The 17534-nt window shown below is 35.1% G+C and overlaps 1 protein-coding gene across 1 annotated transcript; it reads right to left on the reverse strand.

Annotated features, from left to right (window-relative positions):
• Positions 1–10969: 10969 nt before the first annotated feature.
• LOC136219750 (photosystem I reaction center subunit II, chloroplastic-like) lies at positions 10970–11792 on the reverse strand. The gene has a single exon (XM_066007255.1). The coding sequence runs from the start codon at positions 11750–11752 to the stop codon at positions 11135–11137; it is 618 nt and encodes a 205-aa protein (XP_065863327.1). The 5' UTR covers positions 11753–11792; the 3' UTR covers positions 10970–11134.
• Between the last annotated feature and the right edge of the window lie 5742 nt (positions 11793–17534).

Here is a 17534-nt window from a genome sequence, read left to right on the forward strand (position 1 = left end):
AGCATGAATATCCTGAAGCGATTTGAGGTTGAGATAATAGAAACTCTTAATGAAGTCTATACTCCATTTGGAGTGAAGTACATAGCTACAGGAGTACTTTTGATAGACTCACCTATATGAATGTGGAAGTGAGGCCGCTTCCTATGAGTTTAGGGCAAAACTCTAGAGCATTCATTAAACCGGGATAGACGTGCAAGGCCATAAACGCACGGGCTACTAGAACTACACTCTGAAAAGGTTATGGCGTGATATACGTCAGAGATAGAGTTCAAGACTACGAGTCACTCTAGTAAAATCTGAACTATACTCACTACGCAAAGGTTCAAATCGAAAGATACCTCTGCTTATGTCTGACCTTATGTAACTGCTCAGTAAAATGATTTCAAAAATTCTAGTGGGGGATTGTTGGGCTTGGCCCATTTATAATTTATGAAATTGGCCCATGCATGTGTCTTTAAGTTTTTTCAAGTGAAAAACATCCCACATTGCTTTCAAAGCACTTGGTGGAGATGTTTATAAGGAAGATCCTCACATGCTTGGGGTGTGCCCCAAGGGGTACCCACTTTTGTGAAAGGGTGAGGACCTATCTCTTTGGTTGACCACCATACACGCGCGCTTAAAAAATTATTATTATTAATAATATTATTTATTATTATTTTTAATTTCGGAAATAATTTTTTATTTAATTATTTACTTTTTGATTCAGTCTTTGTGAACGTTATTCACAACGTATACTTTGCTCTGAACGTGTCTTCACCAACCCAGTCTTCCTGATTTTCCTCCTCCACCTTCTCCATGAAATCAGAGCTCTCAACAGCTCTTTTTTCTTGTATAAATAGGTGATCAGAGACTGCCTTCAAAGACAATTCACTTTTCATTCATTCTTTATCTTTTCGAAAACTGAGCAAGTTAAACAGAGAGTGTATACAGAACGATTTCCGTACGGTGCAATACGAAAATCGTATTTAAGAGGGCTGTTTTATCCTGGAGGCGACCGGAGTTCATACTGTTTGCTAAATTTCGGCAGTTCCGCGAACGTCTTAAAGAAAGCGACATTGTCCGTGACTCTGCCCATTTAATTTTGTTCGGTCTGTTCCTATTTTCTGAGTTCGAGTTACAACAAACATCCATTGCAGTGTATGCCGATCACCAATTGCAGCAACTGCTAATAGAGCACGCACAGTTGTCATCTTTGCAACAGGAGCAAAGGTTTCAGGATAATCCTCTCTATATTTCTGTTTGCACCCTAAGATGACCAGCATTGCTTTATGTCTTTCAATGGTTCCATCTGGGTTGTACTTGGTTTTATACAACCATTTGCATCCAATAGCTGTTTTTCCTGCAGGCAAAATAGTAACTTCCCAAGTGTCATTAGATTCTAGAGCATCAAGTTCAACATTCATGGCTTTGACCCAATGATCAAGAGCAACTGCATCCTTGAAGTATACTGGATCACAACTATCAGTGAGCACAATCATAAAGCAATGGAATGCTGGAGCAATGTTAGTGGAAGCCAAATTTGAAATATGTGGAGTATTGAAGTCTTTCAACCATGTTGGAGCTGTGTGGGTTCGAAGAGATCTTCGTAGAGGAATAGGAGAAGGACATTTGGGAGCAGGAGGTATAGAATTTTCAGGAGAGCTTTGAGATGGGGATGCTAAATTTGGTAAAGTAACAGCATGTAATGCAGGTGAGGAAGGTGAAGATGAATTGATGAGTTGAGGATTTGGTGATCTTAGTGTAAGTTCGTTAGAATCAATGTACTGAGACAAGTAAATGTCATCAAACATATCAGTTTGTGGAGTGGTAGATTCAAGGGTTGGAACAGGATGCATATAAGAGGAAGAGGAGCTAGAATGGAAGGGAAAGATAGATTCATGGAAGAGCACATCTCTTGAGATGAAAATTTGTGAAGTGAGGAGGTTTAAGAGTCTGTATCCCTTCTGAGTGGATGGGTATCCTAGAAACACACATGGGACTTCTCTGGGAGAAAATTTACCTGAAGAAAAATCAGGGTTATAGGCAAATGATAAACATCCAAATACTTTAAGGTGTGTGTATGAGGGAAGAGTTTTATGGAGGATTTCATAGGGAGTCTTGTAATCAAGAATAGGAGTGGGGAGCCTGTTAATAAGATGGACTGCTGTTAAGACACAGTCTCCCCAGTAGGAAAGAGGTAGGCCTGCTTGAAATCGAAGAGCCCTTGCCACTTCAAGGATGTGTCTATGCTTTCTCTCCACTCTAGCATTTTGTTGAGGTCTCTTAGCACAAGAAGTTTGATGGATGACTCCATGAAGTGAAAAGAGAGCTCTGCATTGTGCATCATCAAACTCCAAAGCATTGTCAGATCTCAAATACTTAACATGAGCATTAAAATGATTTTTAACATATTGGATGAAACTTTCCAACACAGACAATGATTCAGACTTGTACTGTAATAAGTAGACCCATGTAGTTCGAGAATGATCATCTACAATTGTGAGAAAGTGTCTATATTTACCCCTGGTTTGCACTTTATAGGGTCCCCAAATGTCAATATGAACAAGTTCAAAAGGTGCAACAACATGTGATTTGCTCAAGGGAAATGGAAGTTTGGTGAATTTTGAGAGAGGACAAGTGAGTCACAACTTGGATTGTTTATGAACCAGATTTTTGACACAGGGAATATATCGAAGTTTGGCCATTGGGGCATGACCTAACCTGTGATGCCATAGGTCTAAACTGTCTGATTGCGTGGTGGAATCAGCAGTTAAACAAACAAGTTTTTTCTTCTGAGATAATAAATCTTGAAGTAAAGAAGTATTGTTATGATTCAGCAGATAATATAACCCATTTTTGGCTTTACCTATCCCAATCACTTTCTTAGTTGCACAGTCAACTATTAAACAATGAGAATGGAAAAAGGATACCTCACAATGAGAGTCTTGGATCAATTTCTGCACAGAAAGCAAGTTATGCTTAAAGTAGGGCACACAGAGAACATTATGCAGCTTCAGACCAACAGGTAAAACTAGACTGCATGTGTGAGATATAGCAGCAGTGTGGCCATCAGGGAGATTAATTTTAGGTGTATTTAGGGTGACAACAGGTTGCTCAAGGTTGTGTAAGTGGGGTGTCATGTGATCTGAGGCTCTAGAGTCTATGATCCATTCACCAATCATTTCTGCTGCAGAGAAGCATGATATCATTCCAGAAAAATGGTTGTCAAGTTCTTCATCGGTCTCTGACCCTTTATATTGATGCATCTGCAATTGTGGCATTAACTTTGCCAATTGCTCTAATTGTTGAGGGCTAAACAACAACCCCGTTTGATCTGAGACACCATTAGTTTGAACTGCTGCTGCAGTTCTGGGTGAATTAGGATAAGTTTTGGATCTAGAAGAACTTGGATTCCATTTGGAATTAGAAGGGTTAAGTGCTGGTATGGTATTTGTTGCAGTTTTGGATTTATTTTTGCTCTTCGAGTGCCATTTTGGGTATCCTACAACAGTCCAGCACCTATCCGCACTGTGCCCTTTGCCTCCACAAGCATTACAGACCTGCATTTTATCACCTTGACTCCTGCTGTACATAGCAGAAGCTTCATTGTCACCCTTAGCATAGTTTAAAACCTCTCTTTGTGCCTCTTCTTGTTGTAATGCTGCCGATGCAGTTTCCACGGTGGGAAGTGGACTCTGCATCAACAACTGACTTCTTTGACTCAGTTATAACAGGCAAGAGGTTTAAAGAGTCCAGTTCCTCCCATACAGATTTCATAGCAGTATAATATTCATTGATACTCATGCTATTCTGTTTTTCCTCAAAAAGTTCTTTGCTCAATTTGTATTTCCTAGATCCATTAGTGAGAGAAAAACGTTTTTCTAAGTTAATCCAAATTTCTTGAGCAGAGGTCATGAACATTACCGACTTTTTGATTGTAGGAGAAACGTTGTGGGTCAACCAGGCTATCACCATGTTGTTACATGTTTCCCACATCTCAGCTTTTGCCTCATCATCGGTGGATTTCTTCACTGCGCCTGTAACAAACCCAAGTTTTCGTTTTGAAGCAAGATTAATCTCCATAGATCTACGCCAAGCTCTGTAATCAGAAGATCCTTGTAGCTTATCAACAAGAAGAGAAGCAGCACCATCAGATGGATGAAGAAACAAGGGATTTAACATCTCTTGATAAGTAATTTTTGTATTTCCACCATTTGCCATGGTGAAGGATGAAGAGGAGAACAACAAAAAAGAAAGGACTCAATAGAAGGGAGAAAAGAACGATAATCAAAGAAGAAGGAGAAGGATGAAAAAAAAAATTTGATGATGGATTTAATGAAAAATTCTCTTATTATTCGTATTGTCCTGATGCTCTGATACCATGATGAGTAAATAATATTCAGATATGATTTCAACACAGAAGAATTTCACAGAGAAGGAGAATAGGGCTCAAAAGTTCTTTATTCCATCATAATCATTGCAAAGCAAAATACCAGTTATAAAGAACAGTGTACATAAGCAAACAAAATAGGAAAACAACCTCACCTATTTTGCAGCCTACACGTGTCTAACATAAGGGAAAAACTGACAGTACAAAAAAGGATAAAAGGAAAAAATGCTACTAGAACCACTAAATTATTAATTTGAGCTAGAATGTCCCTCAATATGTACAAAGGTAGGCCAACCACACTAACATTTAACACTAAGATCTTCCATAAGGACAATTGAATCTGATAATTAAGGATTAAGACATGAATTGCTGCCAAATTTCCACTCAACCCCCAAAAAATTGAAAATCATTAAAATTCTATATCGAGAAACTTCCAAAGGCATATTATGCAAAGTTAATTTAAAAAAAAAATGTAAAGTATTTGTTTTGTATGTGATTGGAGATATTTGGGGAATAATCCTTATGATATTCGTGAGATAAGGATGTGTATATAGTTTAAGGGACAAATGAATTAATTAGAGACATAATCGAGCTGTCACTATAATAGAATGGAATGGGTGGTGGTTGCATCAATACCATGTCATTTTCATTCATATTTTAATGGCAAAAAGCATATTTAAGCCTCTGAACTTTACATGTTTTAAGGATCAAGTCCTTAATCAATTATTTTTCCACATTAAGCCCCTGATCATTGATTTTGTTATGGATTTGGCCCTTATTTAACTTTTCTGTCTAGTTTGGACTGGATACATCGTTAGGGCGATTCGGCTTGTTGACATGGACAAATAAAAAAAAAAAGAATTCATTGACTAAGAGAGATAAAAATTAAAAATTAAAACGAAATTATAGTAATTAATTTTCAGTATATTCCTTCCAAACTCGATTTTCTTCTCTCCCATTTTGTGATTTTCAACATTAAAATCGCCAAATAGATTTTCTCATCTCCTACACTCGACAAAAAGTGAAATAAGGGCCAAAACCATAACAAAATCAATGTTCGGGGGTTCAATGTGGAAAAATAATTGATCAGAGGCTTGATCCTTAAAACAGGTAAAGTTCAAGGGCTTAAATATGCTTTTTGCCTATTTTAATTAATCTTCATCTCATTTTTTATTTGTTTTCTCGAAGAATAATTGCACTCATATTGGGTGTCCTTAATAATTTATAATTGGCTTAGTACATAAGTTGTCCTGAAATTATTGAACGTATATGTTGTTTTATTATCCTCTAAACTTACTTATGTATAAAATAGAAAGTTAATTTGTTTTAAAGATTTAAAATCACAAATTAAGTCTTTATTTTTTAAGTTTTGATTTTTTAAGTCATCAAAATTTAATTCTTATAATATATTCTGTATTTTTTTTGGACAAAGTACGAAAAAAATGCTCGTGGTTTACTTTATTTGCAAATAGAGGCCCGTAGTTTAAAAGTTTGCAAATAGAGGTATGAGGTATGCTTATTTTACAAAACAAAATATTTAAAATTAAACTTTTAAGTCATTGATGACAATAAGCGCGTTTTTTAAATATTTTTCAATTATATTTATATATTGACAAAACGCAGATCTCAAAATCAAATTGAAACAATGTAAAATGAATTTAAATATCAATTTAGTTCATAAACTGTCAGATTAATAAAAAACGTAAAATTCCACCATATTATTTATTGTTTCGATTTAGAAAGTTGTTTTTTCGGGGGTTATGTTTTGCTGATACGTAAAAATAAATTTTTTTAAGATAAAAATGTCTTTAGTTGTAATCAAAATTTAACTGTGTAATTGTCATACTTTGGTTTGTAAATAAAACATACCACAGACAACTTTTAGACCACATACCTCTGTTTGCAAAATGGGCAAACCACAGACATTTTTTCGTACTTTTCCTTTTTTTTTGGCAAAAAGCATATTTAAGTCCCTGAACTTTATCTGTTTTAAGGATCAAGCCCTTGATCAATTATTTTTCCACATTGAGCCCCTGAACATTGATTTTGTTATGGTTTAGGCCCTTATTTAACTTTTTTTTCGAGTTTAGGAGATGAGAAGATCGATTTGGCAATTCTAATGTTGAAAATCACAAAATGGGAGAGAAGAAAATCGAGTTTGGAAGAATATACTGAAAATTAGTTTCTATAATTTCGTTTTAATTTTTAATTTTTATCTCTCCTAGTCAAAGAAATCTTTTTTTTATTTGTCCATGTCAACAAGCCGAATCGCCCTAACGATGTATGCAGTCCAAACTCGACAGAAAAGTTAAATAAGGGCCTAAACCATAACAAAATCAATGTTCAGGGGCTCAATGTGGAAAAATAATTGACCAGGGGCTTGATCCTTAAAACAGATAAAGTTCAGGGGCTTAAATATGCTTTTTGCCTTTTTTTTTTTTACTTTAAACATGAAAGTTTGAAATTGAAAATGGATTACCCAAATATTTAAATAATTTTTTCATTCATTATTTTGGTAAACTGGTTTTTCCTAATTATTTCGACTTCATTTACTTTAAGAAAATTCATATTTTTTTCTTATAGTTTAATATTTCTTTTATGGAACTTATAGTTTAATATTTAGAAGTTTTTTTTTTAATAAAAAAAACAATGCATTAATGAATCAGATCATGACAAAATTGTAACAATGAAACTCGGAAATAAATTAAAAAATGAAGGCCAAGTGGATAAACAAAAAGACTGTGCTAACACATGTGTCATCCCATTCAATTGCTGTCGTATTCATTTGACTGAGTAAGAGTCATTTGATGTTAGAATCAATCGTATTTGAATAATTCTATCCCCAAATTCAGAATCATCAACAGAACTAGAATTTATTGCATCAATCACTTGTTTAGCATTAGATTCGAAAACCACGTTCCTTATTTCATCAGCTTCTAGCCATTGCATAGTCTGTAATAGAGCTTCGACCTCACATTCTCGTGTTGTCGGACAACATAACAGACCCACACATCACCCCATTACAAACTGCCCATGTGCACCTCGTACTGCTGCTCCCATCCCTGCACGACCATCAGCGTTAAAACAGGCGGCATCAACACAACACGAGAGAAATCCTTTTGATAGCGGGTGTCAAGCCGTGCAACCAGCATATGAAATATTTCCTGCTACTGTATTTTCGATCTGCTATTCTCCCGTACTAGTCCGATTCCTCAAGGCTTTGCTTCTGACCAATCATTAAGTATTGTGCAAGCTTGAGCCATTATTTGATCTGTTGTGCGAATCTCATACTGCCAAAGACGGCTATTTCTAGTCTACCATAAACTCCAGAGGTGCATCAAAAATGTAATACTTTGAATTACTTTTTCGGCATTGAACTCTAGTATCTCACTAAAATTTAATAGTAAAAATACATAAATACCATAATTTATTAGGTATCAAATTACAACTAAATCATATTATCAAATTTAATCCTTAATATGTCATTATTCTCTATATATTATAAATAAAGTATGATTTACTATAATTTAAAATATTTAAACCATAATTTATAAATTCTAAATTCTAAAAAATATACAACTTTAATTTATAAATTTTAATTTTTAAAATATTAATTTTATTAGTTTGATATAATTTTAATTCTTAACATAATTATAGATAGCTTTTTAAAAGTGAATTTATACATAAATTCACAATTTAATAACCAGAAAACAATTAATGGGCCAGAGGACGAGAACGGCCCAACTCATTGCAGAAGGAACCGAATAAGACATGGCGATAGTTCACCATCTATTCAGAATGTTATTTATTGGGCTAATTTTTATTAATCACATTCGTTACTATAACAGTCTATTCAAATATCCAACCAAATTTGAGTAAATTATAGGATGGACAGAACTTTCAAAATTAGTTTCAAAATTGGTTTCTCATCCTTCTCTTTCCGTTTTTTTTTTCTTCTCTTATCGTTTTCTCTTCTCTCTCTTTCTATCTCATCTTTCTCAATCCCAAATGGAATCTAGCATGGCTAACTTTCATATTGATGATGGGAATATCACAACATAGAGCTTGTTTTTTCGAAACCTGTTAAAGTCATTACTGATAGTGGCCTGTGTATGGCGGGTCATTTTGTTACGGATAAAATACTGAATTTCAATGTAATGAAAAATAAAATGGTCACGTTGTGGAGACCAATGCGGAAAATTGCAATCTAGCATCCAATTTATTTCCCTTTGACTTTTTTCATGAGATCGATAAAACTCGTGTGCTTTCAGGAGGCCCATGGTCTTTTGACACTCAAATGTTAATTCTAAATGAATGTAGGCAATGTACTATTTCGGAAAGTGTGTGGTTGAACTCTATGGAGATTTGGGTACATGTGTATGACCTGTTGGGGCTATGTCTGAGCATGTTGGGAATCAATTGACTTATTTCCTTGGTGAGTCTTCAGTTCATGAGAATCAGAATTAAGATTGATGTTCGTAAACCTCTAAAACGTCTCAAAAAATCATGAAGTCAGTAGTAAGAATGACCTTTTGTTACGTTTAAATATGAACATCTATGAATGTTTTGTTACTTATGCGATATGGTAGCACATTCTGAGCTTTTTTTGTGATAAGCTCTTTGATCTTGATCATCTGAATTAAAGAGGGAGTAGATGAGATTGGCTCAAGGTTCCTTTGTGAAAGAATGGTGATTAGAGTGGCGTTAGGTGGTTCAAGGAGGTAGGGGGCAGTGGTGGTGAGAAGTTTGTAGGAAGCGGGAAACATACTTTTGAAAACCTAGAAGTATGGATATAATATTTCATAAGATCTTTATTTCCACTAATATAAGAGTTATAAGGGGAGGGAACTCTAGATCAAACATTGTGGTTACTGTTGTTGTTAATACTAATCTATTACGTGGAAAATAGGTTATGGACCCTAGTGTTTCAGATGAGCGGGTCAGATTTTTCCGGATTGAAAATATGGACTCTGACGTTATTATGGAAAATGAAGATGAATTGGGCATGGAAATTCAAGATGATGGTAAAAGAAGAAGTGAGGATTCTAACTTAGATTTAGGATAGAATCCGTTAAACGGGGAATCTAGCATGACTATTCATGTACTAACAATAACCAACCTAATTCTCTTTAAGACTTTATTTCTCTTTACGATAAGGATTCATCTACTATTTCTGTATCGACGAGGCTTGGCTCTTTGGCCCTTCAGGCTCAATGAGTTGTCTTAGTTGGAACTATCAAGGTCTGGGAAATCCATAAGCAGTTTCAGTCGTTGAGTGACTTGGTAAAATCTCATAAACTTGATCTTATTTTCCTTATGGAGACGCTTGTGGAAAATTCTTGTATTATTTCGATTCGTCAAAAGTTGAAGTATGCTGGTAGTTTTCTATTGATAGAAGGGGTAGAAGCGGTGGGTTTGAAATGTTATAGAAGGCTGATTTCAATGTCTCTATTACCCATTTCTCTAACCATTATGTTGACATGGTTATCTCTAATCTTGTTGCGGGACAATGGAGGTGTGTGTGGGCTTCTATGATTTTTCCGATAGCAGTAAGCAAAAAGATTCTTAGATCTTGCTTAATTCTATTGCTTCCTCTTCCACTCTTCCTCTAATGGTGATCGAAGACTTTAATTGTATTATTGACATTAATGATAAGAGGGGAGGCACAGTCTATAAGAGGAGGCTTTAATTGTATTGTTGACATTGATTGCAATGGCTTCTCGGAAGCTCCCTTCCATCCAAATATGTATTATTTCTATTTTTTTTAAGGAAATGTGTATTCTTCATAACAAACTAGATGGAATGTATGCATTTTTGAAAAAGAACTAATATAGTAAAGGTAAATTAAATCTATCTAAAATCCTTCAAGCTATTTTGATGTCTATCCCAAAAAAAATGGCTTTACCTCCAACATCTACTAATCTGATCCTCACTATTATTATCATTTCACTTAATACATTGTTTAATCTTTTAATTCCTCCATTCATTTAAAATACCATTTTTTCCTTATTAATGATAAATTGTATCTATCACCCCTAAACTTCACCATGTTTTAGCCTTTGATAATTAATTTTAATTTTATACTTAAAATTTTATTTAAAATAATTTAATATAAAAAGATAATATATTTATTAGGTAAAACTAATATTCTTGGTCTCCTTGATTTCATTGTTCTTTTAAATTTTGGAGATGGATCATTAATGTCGTAAAGAGGTCTACTAATCCATCGAATTTGTTTGATTTCTAAATTTCTCTAAAATGACTTATTGGCTTTGCCGAAAGGTGATTCAACTCTTTCAAAGCTTCACTTTGCTCTCAAAGGGTTAATAATGTCCGATGGTTTTTACCTGGTCAATGACTGACCAAATGAATTTGGTTAGTCACTATTAGATCTAGGAGGTATAAATCTAAGTCTTACGATAATTTTAATTTCTACTGTATGATTTTAATAAGTCTAGATCTAACGGTGATTGACCAAATTCACTTGATCACTCAATGACCAGGTGAAAATTATCGAATAACGTCAGTTCAAATAAATTTAGAGACTAATAAACATCATATAAGTTTAGGCATTAAGAAAAAAAAAATTTACAAATCATATGATAACATAAAACATTGTATCATACAAAAGGATTGTGATTGTACATATTAAAGTAAAAATACAACTTAGAGTTTACTCAAACTATTCATGATTCAATAACATAAAATTACTAAAAAAAATACAAATAACATAACATAAATCCAAATGAACACAAATCACTCACCTTACAAATCATAAGGTTGCTTCCCAGTAAACTTAACCTCAATCGGGCTAACATTTTTCCCAATTGACCTGAAATTCAGGCCAACACCTTGACGACCTGGGTTCACCTTCTCAGGATAAACACCATCTTTGGGGTGCAAATACTGAACTTCCCCATTAGGAAAAACCCTGTAAAACTGGTACTTAATCTTATACTTAGACCTAAGTCTAGTTCCAAGAGCCAAGCACTGTTCTTTCCTAGCCAATTTAAGCAAGTTAGGACCTTCTCTCATAATAGCTGCACCACCTGTTGGCATTTCAAAGATCTGTTCTTTTGGTGAGTCCCATGTGATCACATAAAATTCCTCAACTTGTGCTTTCCTCAATAGACCACCTGTGCTTCCACCGAAGATTGGGGATGGTGTGTTTGGGTCTAGTTCTGGTGGAGTGAATCCCACTGGTGCTGGTTTAGTTACTTCTTCTGTTTTGCCTTCTGCAGAAGCTGCTCTGATTGTGGGTTTTTGGGGCTTTGAAATTGGGATTGAGATGAAGGAGGATTGTTTCCATACTTGGTGGGATGATTTTGGGGTTGAGAGAGCTGTTGGGGTGAAGAGAGAAGAAGCTTGAGTTGCCATGGCCATTTGGGATTTGGAGAATTTCAGAAATGGGTGTGGTGAGGAATGATCAATGATATTGATTTAGGTGATTGGATTTGGGTGGTGTTTTGGAGATATGGATAAGGTGATTTTGGTTTGGCCAATTAAAATGCTTGATTTTGACACCTGGCCTTACCCTCACCTGTTTTGCTTATGTTTCATATCTGTTTCTTGGTTATTAGTTGATCCTTTCTTGCTACACATTTTATGTCCAATTACAAACTTTTTTGAATAATTATTTTATATACCATTCTGTAGCCTGTAATTAACATTGGAGAAAAACATTTAGAGACCAATGATCTTAATTTTTTTGTTAATTAACTCATTGAAACAATGCTGAACACATTAAATATAATTATAATATAGGATGACTGTTCTGTGATTATGAGAAGAGATTTCATTTTGATTTTCTATGTTTCTCTTAATGGGGTCGCGTTTTCGCGCTTCGTGTTCGTAAAACGGAAATTCCTATAAACCGGTACGAAACATTTCCGTGCATATTTTTGTAAATATTGAAAAAAAAAACGGTTTTTGTCAACAAACATAATCTAATTCCAGCTCCGGTGACTTTAATTCCAGCTGAATTTAACGTAAATACGTTTTTTTTCATTATACTTTTAATATTTATATGTTTCACAATATGTGATATCACATGATTTACCATAGGTACATGTGGAACAACGAGATACTTCCTCTCATAACAGTGGCCGCTAAAGCCATGTGGCCCAGTACAAGGTCTTAATGTCACACATATTCCTACTCACATCCAATATCGTGATTCATTGAATAATAAGTGTTACTCTTATAACTATTTTTGGTGGACAACAACCATTCACCATTAATTGAATGTCACGTGGATCCCTGCTCCCATTGAAGACACACAACTCGATTCACTTATAAATGCAAGGTATACTCTACAATAAAAGGTACGTGCTCTATTCATTCACATTGCTCACTTAAGCTTTATACACTGCTTAATGACCATTCTCATCATTGACTTAGGTATTGAAGCGAGATCGCCGGTTTCCGACCCTCTTTGATCATTTTTGTGTCTTATCTCAAACATTCAAGAGATTACTCAAGCTCAGTTCAGATTACCTCACATCAAATTGGTGCGGTAAGCGTGGAGCTGAAAAGTTTACGTTATGCCTCAATTAAACAACTTCGTGATTTCGATATTCCTTCGACATCAACTCAACCATCATGAAACAAAGCCCTGGTGGATGCAAATGACAACCCATTAGAGCCTCTTCAGGTCACTCCAGAGTTTGACCAACAAATAAAAGCTTGTTTGGGCTCTTTAAATCCATAACAACGGAAGTTCATGGATGGAATAACCAAACAACTCCTCTACAAAATAGGTTCAATTTAAGAGTCGATGAACCTCCTCAGGGTTGAACATGCAATATAAACGAAAGTCATAAGGGCATAGTTGAGAGAAGCAAGGGAAAAAACAAACGCCCAGACAAGTAGGATCTCATCGCGTGTTCTAACGGACACCATATCGTATGTACTTGTTTGCAAAACAGGGTTTTATTCTTAGATTCTCACTAGAATGGAACTCGAGGTAGATCATAAGGACGAGAATCCAGCCCATGCTACCGAAGGTTCCATCATTAAAAAAACCACATCATATACATCATCACCATTCTAACAAGTCTATATCACCTAAACGCAATAAAACCACCCATAAAAAAATCTACTGAATCTCACTTGAAAGAGTAAGATGAGAACTATATCAAACCTTCGGGTCCAAGATCTAATGATCGATGACAACCTTCAAAATATTATTGCAGATGGTAGAATTGGTTCTAGAATTTCTGAAATAGCAAACACTACCCCACCACTTTGCATAGACATCATGGTTAAACTCATGCCTAAAGGATTCAAATATCCCTTATTCAAATAAGATAATGGTCTAACAGATCCCTGTTCATGTAAAAAAAAAGTCAAAGGTCCTTAGAAACTACCACTGATACAAATGCACTCATACGACATTCAAAGGGGCTGACACTTACTAGTATGAGCAACACATGCCTAAATCCATTCAGACATTCAATCTGATAGCGAACAAGTTTGTTGAACAGTTCATCACATCTAAACCAAAGAGAAAAACGATAGAAGACTTGAACTATATAATGCGTGAGCCCCACGAAGACCTTCAAAATGCATTGAAAGGTTCCAAAAGCTGATAATTCAGATTTGATAGGTGAATGTAAACGAAGCTATTAAGGCCATGGCCTCCAATTGTGGAAGTAAAGACATGTCGAAAGAACTCAAAACTAGACAACCTAAAACATTTCCAGATCTCATACGATAGGCCCATGGCTTTGTGAAATGGGATGGGCACCGCCTAAACCCTTTGTTGAACTAGGTCTAGTTAACACTTCTAAATGATCTAGGAATGACAAAGATAAAGACCGAATAAGACGAGGAGAGTAAGTGGAACGAGACTTCGCACAACTGAATGCTCCTCGAAAGGATATTGTATATTATGTTGAAAAGAATAGGTAGCACATCCAGTACTCACAAAAGCTCAAAACATCTAGTCGTCGCCATAATGTGATGTATTGCTAGTTCCTCAAGAGTTATGGCCATGACACTGAAGATTGCCAGTAATTTACTGTGAAACTCGGAAAGATGGCAGAGTATGGTACACTAGACAAATTCTTGAAACTCCTCCTGAGAAAGCACTTAACATGATAGATTCCTGACCGAACGCGTGTTCATGGGTGTTATAAACGTCATTGGTGAATGATCGTAAGAAGATAGATCGATAAAGTGCAAAAGGGTATTCTAAGACAAAGAACACTTACATAAATCAACCATCGAATTCACATTCAGAAACTTGAAAAACCTGCCAAGCCAGTCTCATGAAGATGCATGCTAATGATTTTATATTGTAGGTTTTGATAAAAGTAACATTTCAGTTTTGATTATGATGATTGATAAATGCTTATTTGAAATTTATGAATTTTATTTGATGTATTTTGGAAAATATACATGTAAAACTATTTTGGATATATTTAGTTTATGTGGTTCATTCTGTCTCACAAATTTTAAATGTTTTTACTGTTTTAGGTGTGACCATACATGGTATAAGGAAAATATTATCCATCCCTACGCGAGGTTGTTGAAATCATCATTAAGAATTTTTCATTGTATTTAGGAACTTATTGGTGTTTGGTATATATATTTACTAGTCGTGGACCTAGCGCTTTGCACGAAATAATGCTGCTTAATCAATTTTTTCATTGGTTTTCGATGTTATTTTTGTTGGTCCCTTGTGTTATGAGAATAAGTTTCTAAAGGGGGGGGGGGGTTAAAGGAACTATTTAAAATTTTAAGATTTTAGGCCGACTTGTTTAAATTGTGAGTTGTATTTTCTCACATAAATTACTTAGTACAATGATACTGAGTGCACTCAGAGACAGCTTTAGTTGATCAGCAACTAAAGTTGTTTCTGACATTGATTCAGGAAATAACACTTAGAAGTCTATTCCTGAACTCAGTACTAGATCAAGCAACTTAGCAGGCTTAAGTCAAAACGTTTTCTTAGCTAGAAATAAAAGTAAGCAGATATAGGAGAGAAGGGATAGAAAATGTTACTCAGCAGTTTATCCTGGTTTGGCCTCCTGCCTACATCCAGTCCCCGGAATTCCTTTTCCGAGCTTTAATCCACTACTGAGCTCTTTTGGGTAGATCACAAACCCTTTACAATAGTCAGCGAGTAGTTACAGAGTACCGTCCTCTATATACTTACACTCAGCACTATTCAACTATGATTGTTAAATACCGAGCAACTTAGAGTCTCCTAACTAAATTTAGTGATTGATAAAGTTTTTGTTCTAAAACAAAGAACACTTGAATGATATAATATATTGATTACACAGAAGAATAAGAGTTTGTGTAAATATGTATTTGCTTTGCTTTCAGAGGGAACTTCAAGTATAAATTTGCTCAGAGCTTTCGCTTGGTGAAGATCAAGTTCCAATGAAGCAAATGACAGGCCTTTTATAGTGACACTTCAAGGCATCGGTCATTTCAAATTTTGCAATAACCGTTGGAGGGAAACGACTCCGCTGTCCCTTTCATCCCAAACTCTCAGTGCCACGACCAATAAGAACGAAGTCTTCTCTGTCTCGTTGATCAGTGCTTCAGTTGCTTTACTCAGTAAGCTTCAGATTGTCTCTCCATTTTTGGCAAGGATTCCCAGACAGTACAACGATAGCTCGTCTATTGCATCTGAATCTTTCCTCAATTGGATAGCTTTTGTCTATAAGTTAAGAAGTCAACTTTCGCCTTGTCTGGTTGCCCTTCGAACTCAACAGCTGCGTGATGAAGGAATTGGCTTTACTTATGGATCCTTCTTTCTGATGGGCTGAGTGGATCAAAAGCCTTTGATCCATTTGACTTTCTTCTTGGCTTTCTTTGGGCCTTGACTTGGCTTATTAGACTTGGGTTTTATCTCAAATTTCTTTTGCACTTATAATTTAATCATTCAAAAAACACTCAACAAACACATTAGTGATAATAAATCAAAGCTTTTAAATTTAATATGTTGGGAATTTATCTTAGGGATTTAATTCTAATTTAAATAGATTTCTCAAATCAAAATCAATGTGGAAATTGTGTTTCAACAATTTTTTCATTCGTTTGAATTAAGGTTTATTTATCTCTCGACTCATCCTAAATGTTGATTTGTGCTTGATATATTTCTGATTTGGTAACATTTATCCCTAATATATTTCAAATGTTCGTGTTTGCTCGCAGACATATTATTTGGTAACATTTACTTCAAATCCAATTGTAGGTTTCAAGCCTCGTCCGAAATACCCAAGGGGATGAAATTGTTAGTCGATCGTGTGTTATTGAAACGAATTCAATATGAGAATCAAACAACTTTGCAGGACCAGAGTTTGGAGATTAGTAGAGTCGCCACCCGGTTTAAACGAGAAAAAGTAATCGGATTCCTTGAGGGAGACCGGTTGGGTTCGAAAATTTGGGTAAGTTATGGAAAGACTAGTATTTTCACAAAGAAAAGTGGCTAAGCACCCCATTACCGCCCGGTGAACCACCGACCTCCTACTTAACACTTCTAGGCACTAAATAGTCTAATCACATATTCTTTTAAGTTTAAAATGCATTTGAAAACCTTTTCTTTAAAGTCTAATCACATATTCTCGTTTTTGAAACTCGTTTTAATCTGAAGATTCATGTTATAAGTAAGCCAAAGAAGTAAAAATCACCCAAATTACAACAGTTGTAAACATACATACAAATATACGAATATATGTAAATACAACAAACATAAAACGAATACATATAAATACAACAAGTATATCGCGATAAATATATTAAGACCAATAAATAAAGAATAAGCGCATAAATATACCAAATATGTTAGAAACAATCCTATTCAATGCGTTAAGGACTTGCACAAAGCCTAAATCTATGTCCAAATGTCCCAAAATGCCTTAAAAAGGACCATTTTTTTATTCAGCAGCTTACCGACGGAATAAATCCGTCACAGAATGTCAATTAAACATGGCCATGGGCTGGGCCTATCGGGCTTTTATGTAAAAGTACTCAGCCCAGCCCAACTTACATTTCATAGGCATGTAATTGTGTTTCCAGACTAATGTCGTAAGCATTTAATTTTTATAAAACGTAATATCGTTAATTACATCCCTTAAACCTTATTAATTCGGGTAACGCTTTAATTCGTATTTTTACTATATAAAACTACGAACTACCTCGTTCTTTT

The sequence above is a fragment of the Euphorbia lathyris genome, chromosome 2 (assembly GCF_963576675.1).
Source record: "Euphorbia lathyris chromosome 2, ddEupLath1.1, whole genome shotgun sequence".
Taxonomy (NCBI): Eukaryota; Viridiplantae; Streptophyta; class Magnoliopsida; order Malpighiales; family Euphorbiaceae; genus Euphorbia; species Euphorbia lathyris.

Excerpts from the sequence above, each read along its gene's own strand:
- LOC136219750 (XM_066007255.1), bottom strand. The coding sequence starts at position 11,752 with ATGGCCATGGCAACTCAAGCTTCTTCTCTCTTCACCCCAACAGCTCTC.